Raw genomic sequence first — 20,130 nt, 5'->3', positions numbered from 1 at the left:
CAAAAGTTACATCTCGTCTCATCCATCACATACAGTACACCTCACACTGCTTTTAACCTTCCAGCTCTGTTCATATTTTGCAATTTCTTCAGCTGATAAATTCATAGCAGATCGAATTGTAATAATCTAACCCACTAATGACATATTTGTAATCGAGCATTTTAAGTTTTCTGCAAAAGAAAACTATTTTGACGGCTTTGTCAGTCCACACTTTGTCTGTCCTTCCTCAGATCTTAAAAACTACTGAGGCTAGAGGGCTGCAAATTGGTATGTTGATCATCCACCCTCTAATCATCATCAAACATATCAAATTGCAGCCCTCTAGCCCCAGTAGTTTTTATTTTATTTAAGGTTAAAGTTAGTCATAATCATACTTCTGGCACCGCTATAGGTACCAACAGCATAGGCTACCACCGGACCGTGGCTGAGTTTCATGGGCCGTGGATGAGGCCACCACAGCTGAGCTTCATGGGCCACAGCTAAGAGTTCATGGTCCGTGGGTGAAAGTCTCATACAGCATTATATGCTGTACAGAAAACTCGACTGCACCAAAGAAACTTCGGAGCATTTCTTACCTGTTATTGTATACTCATCTAGGCATTTCCTTAAACGAACAATGTTGCTCAGGTAATATAAAACTACTTTTGCCACTTATTGATTTGATCCTTCAAAGACAAACTATACAGCAGAAGAGGAAATCAAATTGCAGGTTGAAGACACAGAAAAGGATTAAATTCAGTAGCTTATAAGCGGTGCAAAATAATGAGCAGGCGGACATGTACTGCTAGTTTATTCAGAACGCAGGCCGCTTATAAGGCGGCGTGCGGACGTCACACAGAGGAATACAATAGAATACAGTTGACCCGAGGTCAATTACTCTCGGTGTTAATTATAATAGGTAAATACAAGTAACACCAAAGGTAAGTTAACAAGAATTGACACAACAATATTCTAACACGTGCAAAGAAAACAGGAGCAAATGAATTAGCAGTAGATACGTATTTACATAGATAAAATGTGGCTATTTTTGCTTGACCCAATCTCGTGTGATTGTCCCTGGTCAGTATTCGTCTGAGACCTGCTTCCCCTAAGGTAAAGTACGAGTGAAGAACTTTCAGTCACGACAGTTTGCCATAAGAAGTGGTTACTGAGTGCCAGTATTCCGCTTAGTCCTTGTGCCATTTTATCCAGTGCCATTGCCAATGTTCTGTGTTCCAATGTAAAGTGTCCACTCATTCCTCGAGTCATTGTATGTGTTATATTTTTCTTTACTGGCGTGTAATGTTTAACTCTCTATTGCAGGGGGACTTTGCTGTGGACTCATCTTGGACTGTGCCTTGCCATCATTCAAGACTCCAGTAGGAAGATCTTCAGGCGTTGCAAGCCTCCTAATAATTCATTTAACCATTTTCCTTCTGATTCTTTTCTGTAAATATAATTGCTTAATTTAACCAAAGTGTTTATGTAACATCCCCTCATGAAGTAGAGCCCTAAGATCATTGAATCATCCCCATTTTTCTCCTTCTTTTTATGATTTCCCTTAACGTAAAGTCAGATTTCCAAGGCCAAATTAAAGAAAGATCTGTTGCTGGCCTGTAAAGCATCTTACGAATCAAGAAATCCAGGGAAATAAAAAATATATATATATATATATATATATATATATATATATATATATATATATATATATATATATATATATATATATATATATATACCGCTCTCATTGGTGAACCTGTAAAGTCCCCGCTCAACGCGTTCTCTGTGATGAACATCCCGTTTTCTGTGGTGCCTTCACGTTCGACCTTGGGTCGGATGAACACAATATTATTATCATTATTATGAACTGTATATCTATTATCTGTTCAACTGACCATGCACTATGTATATGCAACAGAGTATTTTTATGTCTAACCAGACATTGTTAATCATTATGTTTTCTGTATGTACCTGTCCTGTTTTTTGTAGAGAAATAGTTTGACCTCAGGTCACCTGTAAATTTTTGTACCCGTGGTCTCTGTGTTATACACAGACGTCCGCATGCCGCTTTACAAGCAGATCGCTTCATTAATAAACTCATGGGTGAACCCATTGAATGGGTAGAAAACTTTGTGTACCTTGGAGTAAATATTAACAAACAACTCTCTCCACGTAAAGAAATAGAAATACTCAAGCAAAAAATCAAATGCAGGCACAATACAGTGAGAAGAAGCACCTCTCTAAAACAAGGAGCAGTATACCATGCCCTCAGAAGTTTCTACATACAGACAATAAGGCCAACTGTTGAGTACGCGGCACCTGTCCTTACTCGCCTCACAAACACAGAACAAAAAAAGCTTCGAGGTAATCCAGAGCAATGCCCTAAGACTCATCACAGGTGCACCCATGTGGACTAACTTGTGTGTCTTGAGAAATGATACAAATTTACCATCTATAACTTACAGAATGGATCAGAGAAACATATCCATACTGCTAAAATCCTTGAAAGGTAACAGGAGCTGCCCACTCAAAAGAGAAATCGAGAAAAACATTGAGCTTCACAAGACATATATGCTGGTGACTTCCTAGCAGCTTTAAGGAGAGTAGACATGCAAAATCACGCTGCTGCAATCAAGGAAGACACGCCAATTACAGAGTACAAGGAACAAGCACCCTGGGAGCTTGAACTATTCAAAATAAACTTTACAATCCTCCCTGCAAGCAAAGAAGCATGCACTGCTCAACAGCTAAGGCTAGCAGCCCAAGAGGCAATCAGGAAAACTGCAGCCACAAATGAATATTTCACGGATGGATCAGTAGGTCTCAGCATCCCAGCAGCAGCAGCAGCAGCTGGGGTCCATTCAGCAACCCTCAAAGGATGCTGGAGGCTCTCTGACAATGCCTCCACTCTACAAACTGAACAAATTGCCATTGCAAAAGCTCTGGAAGACTCTCAGCACAGGCAGGGAAACACAACAATACATACTGACTCGAAAGGAGCAATACAGGCTACAACAAAAGAAAAAGCAGAGGAAAACATCAGACTTCTATCAAGCATATGGGCAATCGCAAGCCTCCATCAAAACAGAAACAGGCAAATATCACTAAATTGGATTCCGAGCCATGTAGGAATCCAAGGAAACGAAGAAGCAGATTCTTTAGCAAAAAATGGGTTACTACACATCAACATTGGTATCAAAATCACCCCCTCGCTCACACAACTGAAAAACAAGGCAGTCTATAGAACACTGCCAACTGCAGGAAGAAAGCAAAGTTAGAAGAGCTGTTTTCTGTGGCTCAAAAACCGCCAAATGGTACATGGACACCGCAAACCTAAAACCACACAATATAACCAAAGACATGTCACGGGCCCTAGCAGTCAAAATCCATCGGCTAGGGCTAGGATACCAATGCACATGGCAAAGAATAGTAGACAACCACCAACCACCCAAGCACTGTGAAACAATCCCTGAAGAACCCCTGGAATACTACCTTCTTGACTGTACAGAGACATAACAGTTAAGAACAAGATATGAAGGAAATGAAAGAACGGCTACCCAAATAACAAAGCACATACTGGCATACATTCACGAATTTGCAGGCTTCCTATGCTCCTACCCACCACCACGGTAACTCTAAAGAATCCTTACCTTTACCTACCCGCTCTCCTTCCCAACCTATCACCTTAAAACAGACCCGACCCCTACTTTAAACTAGACAACAAACCAAAAACCATTCCATCACATCTCTAACCGCTGACTCTTTAGAAATCACTCTCTCCCTTGGCAAAATCTCCTTTTGTCCACCACAATCAACACCCAACAAATACACAAAACACACACGCTGTGACGCACACAAGAATTATGACCGGACAAGGAATATGGCTTTAGATCATCACGAGCTAGCATGCTAGCTATCTGTGCCTGCTGAAATTCTTTTTCCCCAATTGTTGGCCTCTCCCACTAGCCAACACTCATTGCTATCACATTTTTGTCCTCATCTGATGGGTACGAAGTTGCAACCTTGCCTGTTAAAGCTTTTCACTTCAAAATCACCCCCCAAATCACTTTCATGCATCACAATAAAGTTTGCATGTAACCTAACCACCTCACAGACTCATCGACATAGAGTTACGGGCTGCTCTAGGAGCAAGAGCCCGTGCTGGCACAAGGCCAGCTAAATCTGAAACAACAACATCAATAAACTAGCGGTACTTGTCTTCCTGCTCATTATTTCGCACCTCTCTCACAATACTCAGGTTGGTTATCTTTTGACCTTTTATTTTGTTTCAAGTTTTCTAGCAACCTTTTATTTCCCTTTGGCTAAAAAGGATAAATTTCACGTGAAAATACACCAACGGTTTGCGCCTATTTCAAGTAGTTGGCCACGGACTGGAACTGTAAATAGAGCAGCGAGAAACCTAACCATCCAGTTAATTTGAACTGTTACTAAAAACGGAATACTCTTATATGCCACATTCAGTATTCACCCGAATCTTTCCAGGTACTTAGTTTTATATGGACTGTGCCAACCCCTAAATTCTTCTCCATCGTACTTTCAATATTTGAAGAAAGCAGAGGTGAGTGAACATTGTTCACTATAAAATTTTATTGATCACTGATCGTCAGTCTCGGGCAGTGAAATAGCAGAACACCAAATAGGGAAAGTGGGAAACCTTACAACGGCTGCCGTGGAAAAGATGTATAGATATACGCAGGAGGTACGAAATTAATGTAGCAGAAATGAAACGTAGCCAAAACAAAATCTGAAAAGGAAATGCGAGGTACGATTGCCAGAGAAATTGAAAACAATGCAGAAGGTAAAAAGATGGGAGGGGTAGAAATTTGACATATATGTGCGTGTAAAATTTCTACCCCTCCCATCTTTTTACCTTCTGCATTTTTTCAATTTCTCTAGTAATCGTGCCTCGCATTTCCCTTTCAGATTTTGTTTTGGCTACGTTTCATTTCTGCTACATTAATTTCGTACTTCCTGCGTATATCTATACATCTTTTCCACAGCAGCCGTTGTAAGGTTTCCCTACTTGGTCTTCTGCTATTTTACTGCCCTATGCGGATCTGCTGTTATGAAATTGTGGAACAATATTCAGTTTTGTGTTCCAGTTTTTGAAGAGCTACTTGCTTGCTTCAGCTATTAGCCCTTTATAGAAGTAGTCAACGATTATTGCTGCACTCTTTTAATGACTGTATTATATCCCCTCCCATTCATTCATTCCCAAGGATTATAATAATTCTTATTTGGTACCTTGAGCACTTTTGCAAGGTCGGGGTATAACAGGGTATTGTGGAAACTTAATCGAATTTGCTGGAGGGCTTGGGATTGTATAATTCGTTTCTTATGAGCAAAGTTGATAAAGATTCTACTTAAATTAAAGAGCAAAGCTGATAAAGATTCTACTTAAAGTAAAGTAAGATATATTTTGGTTGCTCACTCTCAACTGACGTTAAACGATAGTTTTTACAGCAAACTGGTCCGCTATCTAGGAACTGTGATATCGTACGTCAATCAGCTGTTGCGTTGTGGTAGCTGTACTACAGTAGCTGCACAACAGAGCTAACATCAAAGGAAACCTTGCGTTGAAGAGTCTTTACGGTAAGGAATTATTACGAAAGTTTACGCGTTGTGCGTGTTCTCAGTCTGCAGCCGAGTATTGTCATGCACTCATCAACTTAATTTGTTGTGAAAATAACTGTGTCACCTCGTACAAAGTCCCTAATTCCTGCGTAAATATGTGCATTATGTTTGGCTGTTTGATCACAACTCCAATACTGCCTTTGGCAAACCGGTCTTCAGCACAGTTAAACAATAGCAAACCTGTGTTGAATGCAATCTTATGTAACGTCCGTATTTCGAAACCTAGTCTGTTCAGTGTTTTGGTAAGCTAACAGCGAATTTCCTTGCTGCTAAGCTTTATGTAACGGAACCGGCCCATAGGTTATTTCAATTCAGGTAGTACAGTAGCCTACTATGGTAAATTGGTAGTATATAAGATAACATAACTGCATTAGGCATATGCAGTAAATAGGTAATACTATGTAGAACTAAGCAATAGCTACGTATGGGGTATTACTTTGGAAATTAATTTTTCCTGTAGTATTTTGGTTGCTTATCAAGAATTTACCGTTATTTTCTGTCGGCCACCTGTATTTAACCTCAGAAGGTTAGATCTAAGTAGTAGCTCAGCGGTGGTAATTTCCCTCTAACTTGACTTTTTCTACAGTTTTTTGGTTGCTAATTATGGGTTCACCTTCGATTTTTGTCGCACGTTTGTAATTAACCTGTGATTAACCACAGAACTTCATCCAGCAATGTAGGGGACCCAATGGGAAAGTGGGGTTGTGGGTATACCACCGGGACAGGTGATTTGCTCCCTCCATCCAACAAGGTAGGGGAACCGATGGGCATCCGGGGTTATGGGTGGGGTGTTACTACCCTACAATTTGGGGGACCCCTAGGGAAAGCAGGGTCATGGGTGGGGTGTTACTACCCTACAATTTAGGGGACCCCTAGGGAAAGTGGGGTTATGGGTGGGGTGTTGCTACCCTACAATTTGGTGGACCCCTAGGGAAAGCAGGGTTATGGGTGGGGTAGACCACGGGAATGAGAAAACACCCAAACTTTAGTGTTTACAGCACTACAGAGATGAAAAACCCCCAAACAAACATAGAAACAAGATGACAAAGGTAGCCGTTACAAAGACAAAAACTTTCACTACTACTATTTCGAAAGCTACCTTGCATGCGCCTTATAGGGGAGCTTTTGGTACACAGGCCGACTCCTTACTGAGAAAAAAGGGGGGCTGGGGGGATATGTGCTTTCTGGTCCTTATAAAATTTCAATTTATGGCAAAATAAATTTAAACCCCCAGGTATCAGCACTAAACATGGCGAAATACATTTGAACCCCCAGGTGCTAGTACTAAACAGGGCGAAATACATTTGAACCCTCAGGTGCCAGTACTAAACACGGCAAAGGGGTTTCAGGAGGAATTGAGAAGTTTCTCCTGTCGTTGGAGAGGGTGTGAGGGGTATTCATACGTGACCCTCACAAGTCTTTCTAACTTGAGTATGGCACGTACCTTCATTAAGAAATGCTATTGTCTGGAACGGTAGGAAGTATCGTAGCCAATCACTGAGCATTAACAGTTTTACCTATATGCTGCCCGACTGGTAGCTACAGTATGATGATTTGTATGGTTTTTTAGGAAAGAAAAGACATGACAAAGGTAAACTTTATGAAGACAAAAGCCGAGTTACTGAACAGTACTTGTGTTTACGTAGCAAATGACATAGAGAGAGAGAGAGAGAGAGAGAGAGAGAGAGAATTGCCAGTTCTCTCTATGCAGCGTAATTCTAGCTGTGTTTACGTGGCAAATGACACAGAGAGAGCGCGAGAGAGAATTGCCAGTTCCCTCTATGCAGCGTAATTCTATCCTCGAGAGATTAAAGAGAAGGAATTTTGTTTTAAAGGTATGTCAATGCAGCTTTAGTAAAAATCTTCTGAAGCAAAAAAAAATTTATATATTTTGTTGCTGAAGAATCTCTGAACCAACAATTTTGCACTCAAAGTAATAAGAAGGAATTCGTTCTATTCTTCATGTAACCAGTAAAATACATACACTATTAAAAACTACGTTTTGTATTCAGAACACACGCACTTATGTCATCGTCAGCTTCTCTGACCAAAAGTTCTTTCTTAGATAGAATACAGCTAATACCTGATTGGCTGGCTGGTTGTCATGGAGATCTGCTAGCCAATGACAGCCCTCTACTTCTGTTCTATTTATAGATATATGTCGTGACGGCACTAAGTTTGAACGTTGCCATGATCGTGATTATTTGACTGCTGATGGCAAAAATTACTCAATAATTTGCTTTATATAATTATTTCTTCATGAAAACATGATTTCAACAATAATTTTAACTAATATAGTGGTATGAAAAATCCTACAACAGTCTGTTGTCGTGATGAGTCATCACTTGCGAATCCTATTCCCGGACCGTCCTCAGATTTACGACTACAAACTGATGATGACGTCAGTAACAATAAAAAACAACCCTCTCCAAGATCGATATGATGGAATGTGTTTTATAGTCTTACTTATCGTTAAAATTCACAAGTTGAATTAAAATCATTTTGATTATGTATATTTTTGCGTTTTACGGAATGTTTTTGTTGAAAACAAAATGTGTTAGTGAACTTATGGTCTTAATTTTCCCAATACTTTATTACTGATGATCTTAATCATCTCACATTTATTTAACAGTATATTAGTATAGATAAAAATAAACTGTAATGAATAAATAACTAAAAAAAAAAAAAAACATGAAAAAAGGACAAAAAATCTTACTCTTCATTTTGGAGACTCCACTTCATTTTACTTAACAATTATGTGTTTATGTCTCTGCCTAGGCATCTACTTATGCAGCTGAATTCTATAATTTTTATCATGTTTTACTCTTCATTTTTCATCTTTTACCATGAGCTTTAATTCAAACATTTCTACATTGGTTTATTATCCATACTCTTTATAAAAATAATAATGAAATACAGTATATTTATAGGTATTTATAGGTATATGTATAGATATCGCCGGTTAAACCGGACTATTGGCTAAGACAGACGCCCTGCCCTGGCCCCCCTATTAGTCTGTCTTAATTAGGGATGACTGTACACTCAAAATTGTTCCGACACAATATACAAACCATTGGTCCTTTACATTAGCAATTACTTACGGCGAAGCTGGACATGGCTGTTAAATTCTTGAACAAGGTGGTTAGGCAGTAACTACTGTCAGGTTGGCTGGGAATACCCCCCTTGCCTGAATGTAAACATTCCAGTTTGCTTTCTACTTGTGCTGAGTCTTGTTTTCGCAGCCTGCGCTAGGAGGAGGAGGAGGAGGGAGGAAAGTTTTGCTTCTACGGTGCCCTTGGTGGCCTCCACTCCTTCATTCTCTCTCCCTGAAGGTTCTTCTTTTATCTCTCCTTCGCCATCTTCGCTCACTCATCAGGCAAAGACTGTGAGGGGGAGGGGGCGTGGGCGGTCCAGCGACCTCTTCTCAGGGGCCTCCTCTTGCTGCATAGGGCAGTTCCACTTGGAGCAAGAGGAGTCTCCCTCTACTAATCACCTTTGCTTTCTCTTTCAGGATAACAGTGAGCACCATAGGCACAGCAGTAGCTGGTTGGATATCTCAGTTGGGATTTCTTTGCACGAAGGAGTCCCGACGTTCATACAGTGTTGCTTTGGGATTGACCACAGTACCTGGTTGGAATAGCATAGTTCCATGTCAGGATCGTTCCGACTCTGTTCCTGCCGATGTGGATCAATCGCTGTCATTGCTGGCCCTCATGTATGCTGTGGCACTGCCTCTGGCGTATCTGTGGTCTGTCTTCTTGTGCCATTTCCTGTGTTATGCTCCCGTTGACTCGGCGACAGTCTCTGGGTGGCTCTTTCTGGTCTCCTGCTGCAGCCGTCCTGATTGTTCCTGTCGCTGCTGGTGACGTTCCTGGCCATTGCTGTAGCTCCTGCCTTCCGAACCGCTTCTGTGGCTCCTGTATTGGCTGTCCTGATCGTGCATGCTGCTTCTCCTGGTGGTCGTGTCCTGGCCTGCTTCCATTGTGATCCTGCTTAGCTGCCATGGATCTTATGATGCTTCATGTCCACCATCCTGTAGAAGATGTCAGAGTGAAGGTGAAGGAAGTCGCCCTGTGGAAGTGGCCGCCGTCTTTTTCAGCTTATCTTCAATTTCCTCTTCTGCTTCCTCTCCCGAGGTTCGAGGGGGTCCCGGGAACTGGATAGACCTCCACTGGCCGAAGGAGAGGAAGACTGCTTCTTCCCCCTTGAAGTCCTTGGACAACTAGGGACTGCCTCCTTCCAAGGAGGCAGTGGGTCTCTCATTGGCTGTTCCCGACTTTTGGGTTCGGGAACCGATTTGCATACTCCTGGGTTTTGTGTTTCGGGAGCTGCGGGCATACAGACCTCAGTTTGCGCTCCCGTTCCCAATCCTATAGGTTCCGCCTCTATGACGGGTGCTGCTTCGGATGCTCGTTCACGAGCTGCTCTGAGTGCTCGAGATTCTGTGGAATATCAAGTATCCTGATCTGGTCTGGAGAGTACTCTCCCCGGCCCAGTTTGGGGGGCAGTGCAAGAGAAAGGTCCAAGGCACCCAGGTGTCTAAGCTCTTCCTGCCAGCACTACAAGCACTCCCCGAGTGCTTACCAGTGCTCGGTCGGGTTCCCAGCCTGGTGTCTTGATCCTATCAGTTCGAACATCAGAAAGAAGAAGCAGGGAAGAGGTTCCTTTCGGGAGTCCTGCAGGACTTCTAAGGGACTGCCTCTCTCCTGGGAGACAAGTTTCTCTCATTGGCTCTTCACCGATTCACATTCTCCTCTGGGGTCTCGCGTTTCAGGGGCCGCTAAGACTGGTTCTGTGCCTGGCTCGTTTCGCTTTTCTTAAGAAACCGAAAGCAGCCGCTCCCGATTTTTGGGAGTCTCGTAGGTTGCTCGAATTCTGTGAATCATGAGCACTCCCCTGGCAAGAGGCACAGGACGAGAGAAAGTGCCGAAACACCCAGGTGTCTCAATACTGCCCGCCAGCTGCTTCGCATGCTTGGCTGGGTTTCATCCTTGTGTCTTGAACCTTAGGGTTCGAGCATGCAGGATAGCAGACACAGAATTCCCCTTAACACCTTCTTCTCAAAGGTTCTCGGCCTCGAAGGAGTTTAGAGTTTGGGAAATTAGAGCTAGTTCACGGCAGATGAGTTCCGCCCTGTCCAGTTCCGATTGCATTTGCGCGATCGGCTTGGCTTGCTTGCCCTGCCCAGCCCCTGGTCACATTCGTGGGACTGGCTCGGCTCAGCTCGCCCCACTTGCCTCCCAGTCCATCACTTACCACCCAGTCTGGATTGCGTTTGCACGATCGGCTAGGCCCTGTTCGGTTTTTCCGAATCGGGTTCTCAGCACTGTTCGAGTGAACTTCTTGCTCTTCCCCGGAAAGCGCTCTTCTTCCCGTGTGGCAATAATCTCCTTCAGTTAATTATTGCTCACGGTCCGCTTCTCCTGCTGGTTTTACTGGCAGGGCAGGTAGGGGTACTCTTTCTCCTCACCTGTTCTCTTTTCCTCTCAGTTGTTCCGAGAGGTGCAAGACAGACAGAGAGAGCTCCGATGAATTTGTCTCTCTTCAGAGTTCAGCTGCCTGGCGTGCTTTTGGTGTTGGTCCCCCGATTGTCTTGTAATACAACCAGGTAGCCAAGGAGGGTTTCTTGGGATCTGTCAAGGTCTTCCTCCAAGGAGAGAGGTACAGGAGTTTCATGCTTCGGAAGCAGCGACCTCTTCAAGTTCAGAGTGCCCTCGTTTCTCAGAGAACTTCATTCCAATTGATCAGTGCAAGGATCCCTGGGACAGGACCGCAGCTCCCCCAATGAATAATCTTCATCACTCACAACCCTTGCAGTTCGTGAAGGGGCCGAGAGTTTCGGGGGCTGCTGCGGTCCTTGCTTGTGAGAGTGTTTTCGACCAGATGAATACTTTTCTTCGGGCAAGGAGTTCATTCAGGTCGAGACACCAAGTTCCTCCTCTGCCTCGACAGAGTACGAATTCTTCTTGCCTCAGAGGGTCTTGCCAACTGCAGGTTGTTCTGACTCTGCCTCACCCGGACTGGGTTCTCTCTTTTCTTCTTGCCGTGAAGGGTATTCTCTTCTACAATGAGAGGCAGCGATCTTGGAGGACACCTCCTGGTTTCCTCCAGGCAGTCTCCTGATGGATCCACGATCCTTCACTTTTAGGCCTCCTCTCCTTGGATACGACCATTCCTGGAAAGAACCCTGCCTTCTGGAGACTGGCCTTGTCCGGGGGTGGGTCTTCCTATACCAGACGGCAATCTGTGGGCAATCCTGGTGCTAAGAAGAAGGGCTTTGTCCTAATTCGGATCTCTGGTTTCGTAAGTCCCGAATTGGCTGGACCCTTAGGAACAAACCTTTACTTGGTTCTGCCTTTCTCTTTCAGAGATTTGCCAGATACCGCAGTAATCAAGGTTCATACCAGGGCACTGCCTTGTCCTTTGGACAATGGCCAAGACCTTTGGGTCTTAGTCATCTCTGCTTGACCTTAAGTTCAAGCCAGCCCCCCTCAACTCCTAAGAAGTCCCAGGCTTCGGAAGAAGTTCGCGGAACACAGAGCCCTCTTCTTCCCTTCTGGGAAAGTGCACATAACTGTGTGTCTTTCCACCCTCTTCTCCATAAGGGAGGAGGACAGAAGGGAAGAGAGAAAGAAGTATCTCCATTGAGATTTAGCTGCGGTTCCTGTCCCGTGCTCCACACGTGCCCTTACAAGGGTCGTTGGACAGAGATGTACCCTCTTAGGACCATCGCTCATCTCGCTCCAGCTTTGGTGTAAGAAGAATAGGTGAAGGGGATCAATACCTCAACTCTTTCCTGGATGTCGTAAGTGGACTTCGAATCCATTGGCATCTATTGTTGGGTTCGAGTCCTTCTTGTTCCCCCTCCTCCTTGGACTTTGTATCGATGATCCAGATCAATCGTTGCCTTGTCCTATTAGGGAGCTGTGGTACTTTCCGAAAAGGTTCATCATTCCTAACTTGGATGTCATCGACATTTTTGCAAGTACTATCTCTCCCAAGGAAGAAGTGTGTAAGGACACATCTCTCTCCTGGCTTCGTGAAGCAATCGAAGGAGGTACTCGGCAGCTGGCAACAATGGTACAGGTACTTTCCACCAGAGAGCTCACAAAGTCAGTGGCTTGGTCCATCCCTCACATTCCAGAAGTTTCTGTCGGTCTGGAAGCAAGATGTGGTCTCATAGACCACACTCTTATCTTCTACCTGTGGTCTTGCCCACAGGCCCTTGGAACCTTTTTTCCTTGGTCCTGTGGTGGCTGCTCAACAAGTTGTGTTTTCTTACCCGGCTCCTTCAAGAGGACTAGTAGCATCTTGCCCAAGGTGTTGGTTCTGGAAGTGATAAGGATTCCGAGAGTGACTGGCCTCTCCTCCTCCTCTCTCTTCCTCCTACTTCTCCTCCTTCCTCTTCCTCCTACTTCTCCTCCTTCAGGATGAGAATAGGACTCAAACTGATACTTGCTGGATCTGGCGTCTGATGTGGTAAGACTACGCATCGAGCACCTGCTTTATTTTTCTTATAGAATCATAGAAGCAATTCCGCTCCTTCCTCTAGCAAGGGGAGGAAGGAGAGACTGGCAATAAGGGAAACCCTATCTCGGGTTTTCCTTACTGCCTCCGACTCTTAGATTCTTCCCAGCCTATTTCATATGAGTTACATTTCCTCACTCATGCGAAAAAGTCCATTATCTGACATTTGATCTTGAAGTTCCTACACTCCAATCAATATGTCAGAGGCACGGTACTCCTCCTTACTCTTTCGACCAGGAGGAATAGCCCAGGTGTGCAGAACTCCAGTCAGTTCAAGAGACCCACTCAGATTCCTTATTCCAGCCAGTGAGTGTTCCTAATGTACAGGACCGATGGTTTGTATATCGTGTTGGAACAAATCACAATTTTTAAAAGTAAATTGTATTTTTCTTAACTATACAAACCTAAGGTCCTTTACATTACATTTTATGCCCACCTCATGCCACCCCTCAATCTGAACCTGGGCTGAAAGGTAAACTGGAATGTTTACATCTGGGTAGGTGGGTATTCCCTGCCTACCTGATGGTAGTTACTGCCTAACCACCTTGTTCAAGAGTTTAACAGCCTTGTCCAGCTTCGCTGTAAGTAATTCCTAATGTAAAGGACCTCAGGTTTGTATAGTTATGAAAAATAAATTTACTTTTAAAAATTGTGATTTTACTTCATTTTCAGATTAGGAACTTCTTCGATGAACTAGCACTTTCTTTAGCTTGGAGATCAGCTATCAAAATTATGGCTTTTTTCAAAACAACATTATTAACTACCCTTAGGCAAGGGACCACTAGTGTCTTTTACCGCAGCTTTTCAGGTGAGTAAATTTCTGTAAATCATGGGTGACTTTGGAAACTGGTAGAACTGACTGTATATACTGAGTAAATAAAGTTACTTTGACCTATAATGTATTTGTCACTTGAAAAAGCAACTGTATCCTTAAAGTCAGTGTTCATGTATGACAACTTATAACTTTTTTTTTGCTGCTTATTTTACTTGGGAAGACAGAAACATCTATTTGTTTCACATGCATCTAAAACTTTATCACTAAAAAAATAAGCAGAAAATAAGAAAACCTGGATGCACTGCATAAGAAAACAATGAAAATGATACAGGTATAATGTGAAGGTCTGCCCACTGTCATTTATAAGATGTCAGGATGTATTAAAACTACATTAGTTTTTTTAAATGAACCTTACCTCTCCATTATATAGCTTTTAATTCCACACCAGTGGGGTTAAGTAGATGGATATTCATAGAAAACTGAGTGTTCTCATTTTTTTTTCAATCTGTTGAACCACCGTTGGCATGGAAGTAAAAGCTAAATAATGGAGAGAGGTATATTTAAAAAATAAATCTTAAGTTGTGGAGAGCGTTAAGTATTTAAAAAAATAAATCCTAAGTTTGTTCCGACATGATATACAAACCACTGGTCCTTTACATTAGGAGTCACTTATGGCGAAGCTAGACACGGCCAATAAACTCTTGAACAAGGAGGTTAGGCAGCAACTACCATCAGGTAGGCGGGAATACCCGCCTGCCCGGATCTGAACATTCCAGTTTGCTTCCGGCCATCATGCATTGCAGATGTGTTTTCGGATCTCTTTGCCTGACTGTCATTAAGCTCTTTTTATCCCGGTGGGATCTTTCTGTATTTTTGTGTATGTTGTATATTACGTGTTTGATATTTAGTAATATACAAACCCATGATTTGTGATAGTCTTGCATAGGCCATCGTACCCTGCGTCTGTGTCTTGGGTTTGAGAGCTAAGGGCATATTTAGAGGGGCGTAACTGAGTGGTAATGCTTCTCTTCCAGTAGCCATTTATTTAGATACTGAAGGTATATTAGATTGGGATGTAATATCTTCGCTCCCATTCATTGACTGGGATGTAACAAGTTCACTCCCCTTCTTGGGCTCCTGCCCTCCATGTACAAGGGTATGACTACTTCCTTTCTACTTATGCTGAGTGTTGTTTTTGCCACCTGCACTATGGAGAGTTGCAGGGGGGCTAGTTTGCAGGCATTGTTGCTAAGTTTTGCTTCCTTGGCGCCCTTGGTGGCCTCCACTCCTTCCTTCTCTCTCCCTGTAAGGCTCTTTTATCTCTCCTTCGCCCTCTTCACTATCTTGCTGGGTGAAGACCGCGAAGGGGGGGGGGGCACGGTTGTGCGGGCGACCTCTTCTGAGGGGCCTCCTCTCGCTGCGTAGGGCAGTGTTTGCTTCAGGATCGACTACAGTGCCTGGTTGGAATGGCATAGATCCATGTTGGGATCATTCCAACTCTGTTCCCGCTGATGTGGACTGATTGCTGCCATTGCTGGCCTTCATGTATGCTGTGGCACTGCCTCTGGCATATCTGTGGTCCATCTGCTCTTGCTGTGTTTCCTGTGTTATTGCTTGTGTTGACTCAGCAACAAGTCTCTGAGCGACTCTTCCTGGTCTCCTGCTGCAGCCATCCTGATTGTTCATGTCGCTGCTGGTGACGTTCATGGCTGTTGCTGTAGCTTCTGCCTTCTGAACTGCTCCCATAGCTCTTGCATCAGCTGTCTTGATCGTGGTCGTGTCCTGGGCTGCTTCCGTTGTGATCCTGCCTAGCTGCCCTGGAGGTTACAATGTTTTGTGTCCACCATCCTGTAGAAGATGTCAGAGTGAAGGTGAAGCAAGTCGCCCTGTGGATGTAGCTGCCATATTCTTCAGCTAATCTTCGATTTTGTCTTCTGCTGCCTCTTCCCTTCCTCTCCCAAGGTTTGGCTGAAGGAGAGGAAGGCTGCTTCTTCCCCCTTGAATTCCCTTGGACGTCTAAGGACTGCCTCCTTCCGAGGAGGCAGTGGGACTCTTGTTGGCTCTTCTCGACCTTTGGGTTCAGGAAAAAAAGTTAAGTATATCTTAGTTTAACCAGACCACTGAGCTGATTAACAGCTCTCCTAGGGCTGGCCCAAAGGATTAGATTTATTTTTATGTGGCTAAGAACCAATTGGTTACCTAGCAAGGGACCTACAGCTTATTGTGGAATCCGAACCACATTATACCGAGAAATGAATTTCTATCACCAGAAATAAATTCCTCTAATTCTTCATTGGCCGGCCAGAGACTCGAACTCGGGCCTAGCAGAGTGCTAGCCGAGAACTCTACCGACTCATCCAACGAGGAACTGATATGGTGGAGATGGGTAGATTTTGATGCTTAGGTATACAGTCCATGAATTGATTGAGTACATATACAGCAGATTCAAAATCGACATCCCCTTAGTTGTAAGTTATTCCCATGGTAAACTGAATGAGATATTAAATGATATATGTGGTTTAACAGTTGTGATTACGAAAAGTCATGCGTGTGTGTGACAGAACTTCATAATTAGCCAAGTGTTACAAACTTACTGATTGCTATCATGGTTGAAACTAGAGGATTTTTAATCTCCTTACAAGTATCTCTCTTGATAGTTGAATGGATTAAGTTGACTGTTTTTTACTGTATCCTAGCCAAAGGCACTGGTTTGAATCCATGCCAGGAAGACACACTTATCAGTTATAATTTCTCCTTGGGTGTGAGCTATTCACAAGGTAAAGTAAACTGAAATTTTACATAAAATATATATTAATATTAATATATAAATTTCTATTCATATATCTACCTCCCTCCTTTCCCCTTCCCCCTCCCCATCATCACCTTCAGTGGTGTGTAATGCAAAGGACCTGTGTGAAATTCCATCACTCATATATTTTTCCTGTACTTTATCTTCCACAAATCTCCACTGACCTCCGGCTCCTATCTCAGTTCTGATGCAGGTAGGTTTAGGTCTTCCAACTCTGCTTATGCCACCAGGAACCCAACAGACACAATCATTGTGTCTAAATATGAAAGATTCAGCCTCATTAACCCTTTCTCCATTTGCTATTTTATCCTTTGTGCAAACTCTGTTCTCATTACTTCTGTATTTCTTAGATTCATCTTCAGTCCCATCTCCTCTAGATATCTGATAAATTTTATTGAGCAAGCTGCATATTTTATACCAGTCAAGTTTCTATCATTAGTCCAGTCCAACTTTACTCTTTCATCGCTGACCACTTTTTCTATTACAAAATCCACGAGGGGGTAACAACATTATTTTTGTAACACCCCACCACTTATTGCACATTCGCTTGACAAGACTCCAACAACTTTAACTTTGCATCTACTTTGTTCATGGATTATTTCAATCAGCCTTGCATATTCAACAGGAATGCATTAATACACTAACACAAGGCCTTACAATATATTATTGTGGTGATGTTGCCAAATGCCATCAGAAGAGGATTTTTGAATTCCATACGCTGCTGCACAGTAAGTCTTAACACAAATATGATCTGAATAACTGTCTTTTCTAAAATCAGCTTGTTCATGTAAGTTTATTACCAGCTTCTCAAGCCTATTGAGAATAACCACATTTAAATATTTTCAGTTTTCAGTACCACCCCATTACTGGGGGCCATCTCTATATTATGTCTAAATTAATGTGGCAGAATCCATGGGGATTCATGGTATGAATACACTGAAGGATAACCAGTTCCTTGTAGCTCCAGCTCCTACTTAAAGTCAGTGACCTCTGCAGTTGTCAGTTAATGGGGATTTTAACCTCTGCAGTTGTCAGTTAATGGGCATATATGGGTGTTAAGACTTTTCCAGTTAATAATATTTTCGATAAGTTGATAATTGGATTGTAAGGACCCTGAATCAAACTGAAAAGACACAATGGGCAGAAAATGAATTCAAGAAATATGGACTGAACATCTGGTCTTTACCATGATGAGGATTTTCCTTGTGTCATAATGTGTATTTCAAGTAGCTCTCTATCAACTTGTATCAAATGTACAGTAATTAGAACTATCAAATGTCATACTTGATGGACATGCTTCAATGTGATTTTATGAAAACTGGAATGATTTAAGGCCTCTCATGACTGATAGATTACTGAAGTAAATAAAGTTAATCATTTTATTTCCTCAGCAAGTACAAAGAACTACTGCCCTCATGCTAAGGTGGGGTTTATTGGTCTTGGAAACATGGGAGGACCAATGGCTACTAATTTAATACAGAAGGTATGTAATCAAAATTTCGCTGTTATTTTTGTACCCAATTGTGTGGAACATGATGTCATTGTTTTAGTTCACATCTCTTGACTTGGTGTTTGTTGGAATTATTAAAATTTCCACTCTTATGTTTCAAAGTTGCTGTAACAATTTTTTTTTTTGCAATTATGACTCTGTACCCAAATCCTAAATACATGGTATCTCATCACAGTCCCAATAATCACAAACAGTACTGAATATGCCTATATCCATGTCCCATATGTTCCCAGGTTCACCAGCCTTTTATTTGCCAAACAGAAGGTAGTTTAACTACTTGCATTTCAAAAAATAACCTCACTTTTTGTAAACTTGCAGTGCTGTTAATTACTCTATTTACAGATTAATGAGTGTTTACTTAGCAAAAAAAAAAAAAAAAAAAAAAAAAAACACTGGATCAGTTCATACCAGTAATTAATTTGCCATGTTTTCTGGTGAATCTTAATAATTTCAGTCCTTTTTTACTTTAGTGCTTTCAGTAGGTGGTAAAAGTGATCCGAATTTAGTAGGTATATTCCAGTTGCCAGTTTTGTCTCTGGATTGCCAGCTCAGTAGGTGCAGCAGACATTGTGAATTATTGATCTTTGATCATTCTGATAATTTAGCTTTTTAACAGTTTTTGCTTCGTTCAAATGTATGATTTCAGGGTTTTGAGCATATTCCATCTTTTTTTTTAATGTGGTTGGTGAAGGTTTTTAAATCATGTGTTTGTTACCTAGAAATGAGTTTTGTTTGCATAAACCACTTTATCTTCCCATTTTATGTAACAGACTGTAATTATATTGTTGTGCTTCTTTGCTTTGATTCCGGGGATTTTTGGTAATTGTTAGATACACATTTTTCAAGTGCTCACACCCACTCGCAGGCCTACTTCAGCCACACTCGCTACACACCTACCTTATCTGGTGCATGATTGGGGCACCTGACTCCTGCATTTCCCATTACTAGCCTACCTGTCCCATTTCGCCATGCCTGTTGTCCTTCTAACGTGTGTGTTAAGATTCATATATTTGGCCTAGTTGAAAGAAACTGATTTATTCTATGTTGACTTTATGCAGACTTACCTTAGGCAGATAATAAGTATGACTGCATTTCTGTCTACTGCAATGACCATTCCTCTTCCTGCAGCCAGTACTCACCAGTGCCTGCTGCACCAGCAGTGAGGCTTTGCTAACTGTTATTGCTTCTTCAGATGTAGACTCCTATGGATGATCCTGTACCTGCACCCACTCCAATGCCACTGCTGGAAGATGTTTCGCTCCCTTGTCCTAGTCTTTGACAATAATCTTCTCCAGACTTCTTGACACCAGTCACTATTGAGGTTGAGATGTAATCCTGAATTACCATTGTGCTTCTGTAGGGTCTTCCTCTTTAGAGGTTGCATCCACAAGAGGAGTGTCAACTTTGATATCACCAGGCACCAAGACAGCGACTGTCATCACTCACTGTTGACCTCCGCCACCCACAACCATGAACCCCAATGAGAGATTGATAGGATGTCACAATCAGTGATCACAGCAAAAATGACCATGACTTTCCCTTCTTACAATGACAATGGCAAGATCAAGCTTCCTTCCTCTATCCCTGAAATGTATTGGAAAAAAAAAAAGCGCAGTGACAGTCTCCCACAAGATTCTTTGATTCATCCTTAGGCTGTTTTTCCTTACCAAGAGCCACAAAGAAAAGCAGTTGACCAGCTCTCTGCCTCAGGAATTGCCCCTCTCTTTGACAAAGAGTTGCAGTGTACTACTTCACTGCTTCCCTTGAGTGACATATCTTTGCAATTTCTTCAGAATCATTTGGGAGGAAGAAAAGGAAAAGGTCATTTGCATTGGAGATTAGCTTGGTTTCCAGTCAACCAAGCCAGACTCCTAT

General features: G+C 42.5%; 2 protein-coding genes across 5 annotated transcripts in view; both read left to right on the top strand.

Annotated features, from left to right (window-relative positions):
• Window positions 1–2,588: 2,588 nt before the first annotated feature.
• Window positions 2,589–3,257, top strand: LOC136843492 (uncharacterized). The gene has a single exon (XM_067112028.1). The coding sequence runs from the start codon at window positions 2,589–2,591 to the stop codon at window positions 3,255–3,257; it is 669 nt and encodes a 222-aa protein (XP_066968129.1).
• Window positions 3,258–5,257: 2,000 nt separating this feature from the next.
• The window catches only part of LOC136843242 (3-hydroxyisobutyrate dehydrogenase, mitochondrial-like), a 37,300-nt gene continuing 22,427 nt past the window's right edge, over window positions 5,258–20,130 (top strand). Inside the window, exons 1-3 of one of the 4 annotated variants that reach the window (XM_067111352.1) lie at window positions 5,258–5,592; window positions 13,834–13,969; window positions 18,137–18,228. In XM_067111352.1, coding sequence (XP_066967453.1) covers window positions 13,894–13,969; window positions 18,137–18,228 — 168 coding nt within the window. In that variant the 5' untranslated portion in view covers window positions 5,258–5,592; window positions 13,834–13,893. Of the gene's footprint in view, window positions 5,950–13,833; window positions 13,970–18,136; window positions 18,229–20,130 lie in introns of all 4 variants that reach the window. The other 3 variants (XM_067111351.1, XM_067111354.1, XM_067111353.1) reach the window with 3 other exon arrangements.

Source organism: Macrobrachium rosenbergii, chromosome 11 (genome assembly GCF_040412425.1).
Source record: "Macrobrachium rosenbergii isolate ZJJX-2024 chromosome 11, ASM4041242v1, whole genome shotgun sequence".
Lineage (NCBI taxonomy): Eukaryota > Metazoa > Arthropoda > Malacostraca > Decapoda > Palaemonidae > Macrobrachium > Macrobrachium rosenbergii.
Note: the sequence above shows the minus strand (reverse complement) of the source record. Positions and strands in the feature narration are given on the sequence as shown.

Excerpts from the sequence above, each read along its gene's own strand:
- LOC136843492 (XM_067112028.1), top strand. The coding sequence starts at position 2,589 with ATGCAAAATCACGCTGCTGCAATCAAGGAAGACACGCCAATTACAGAG.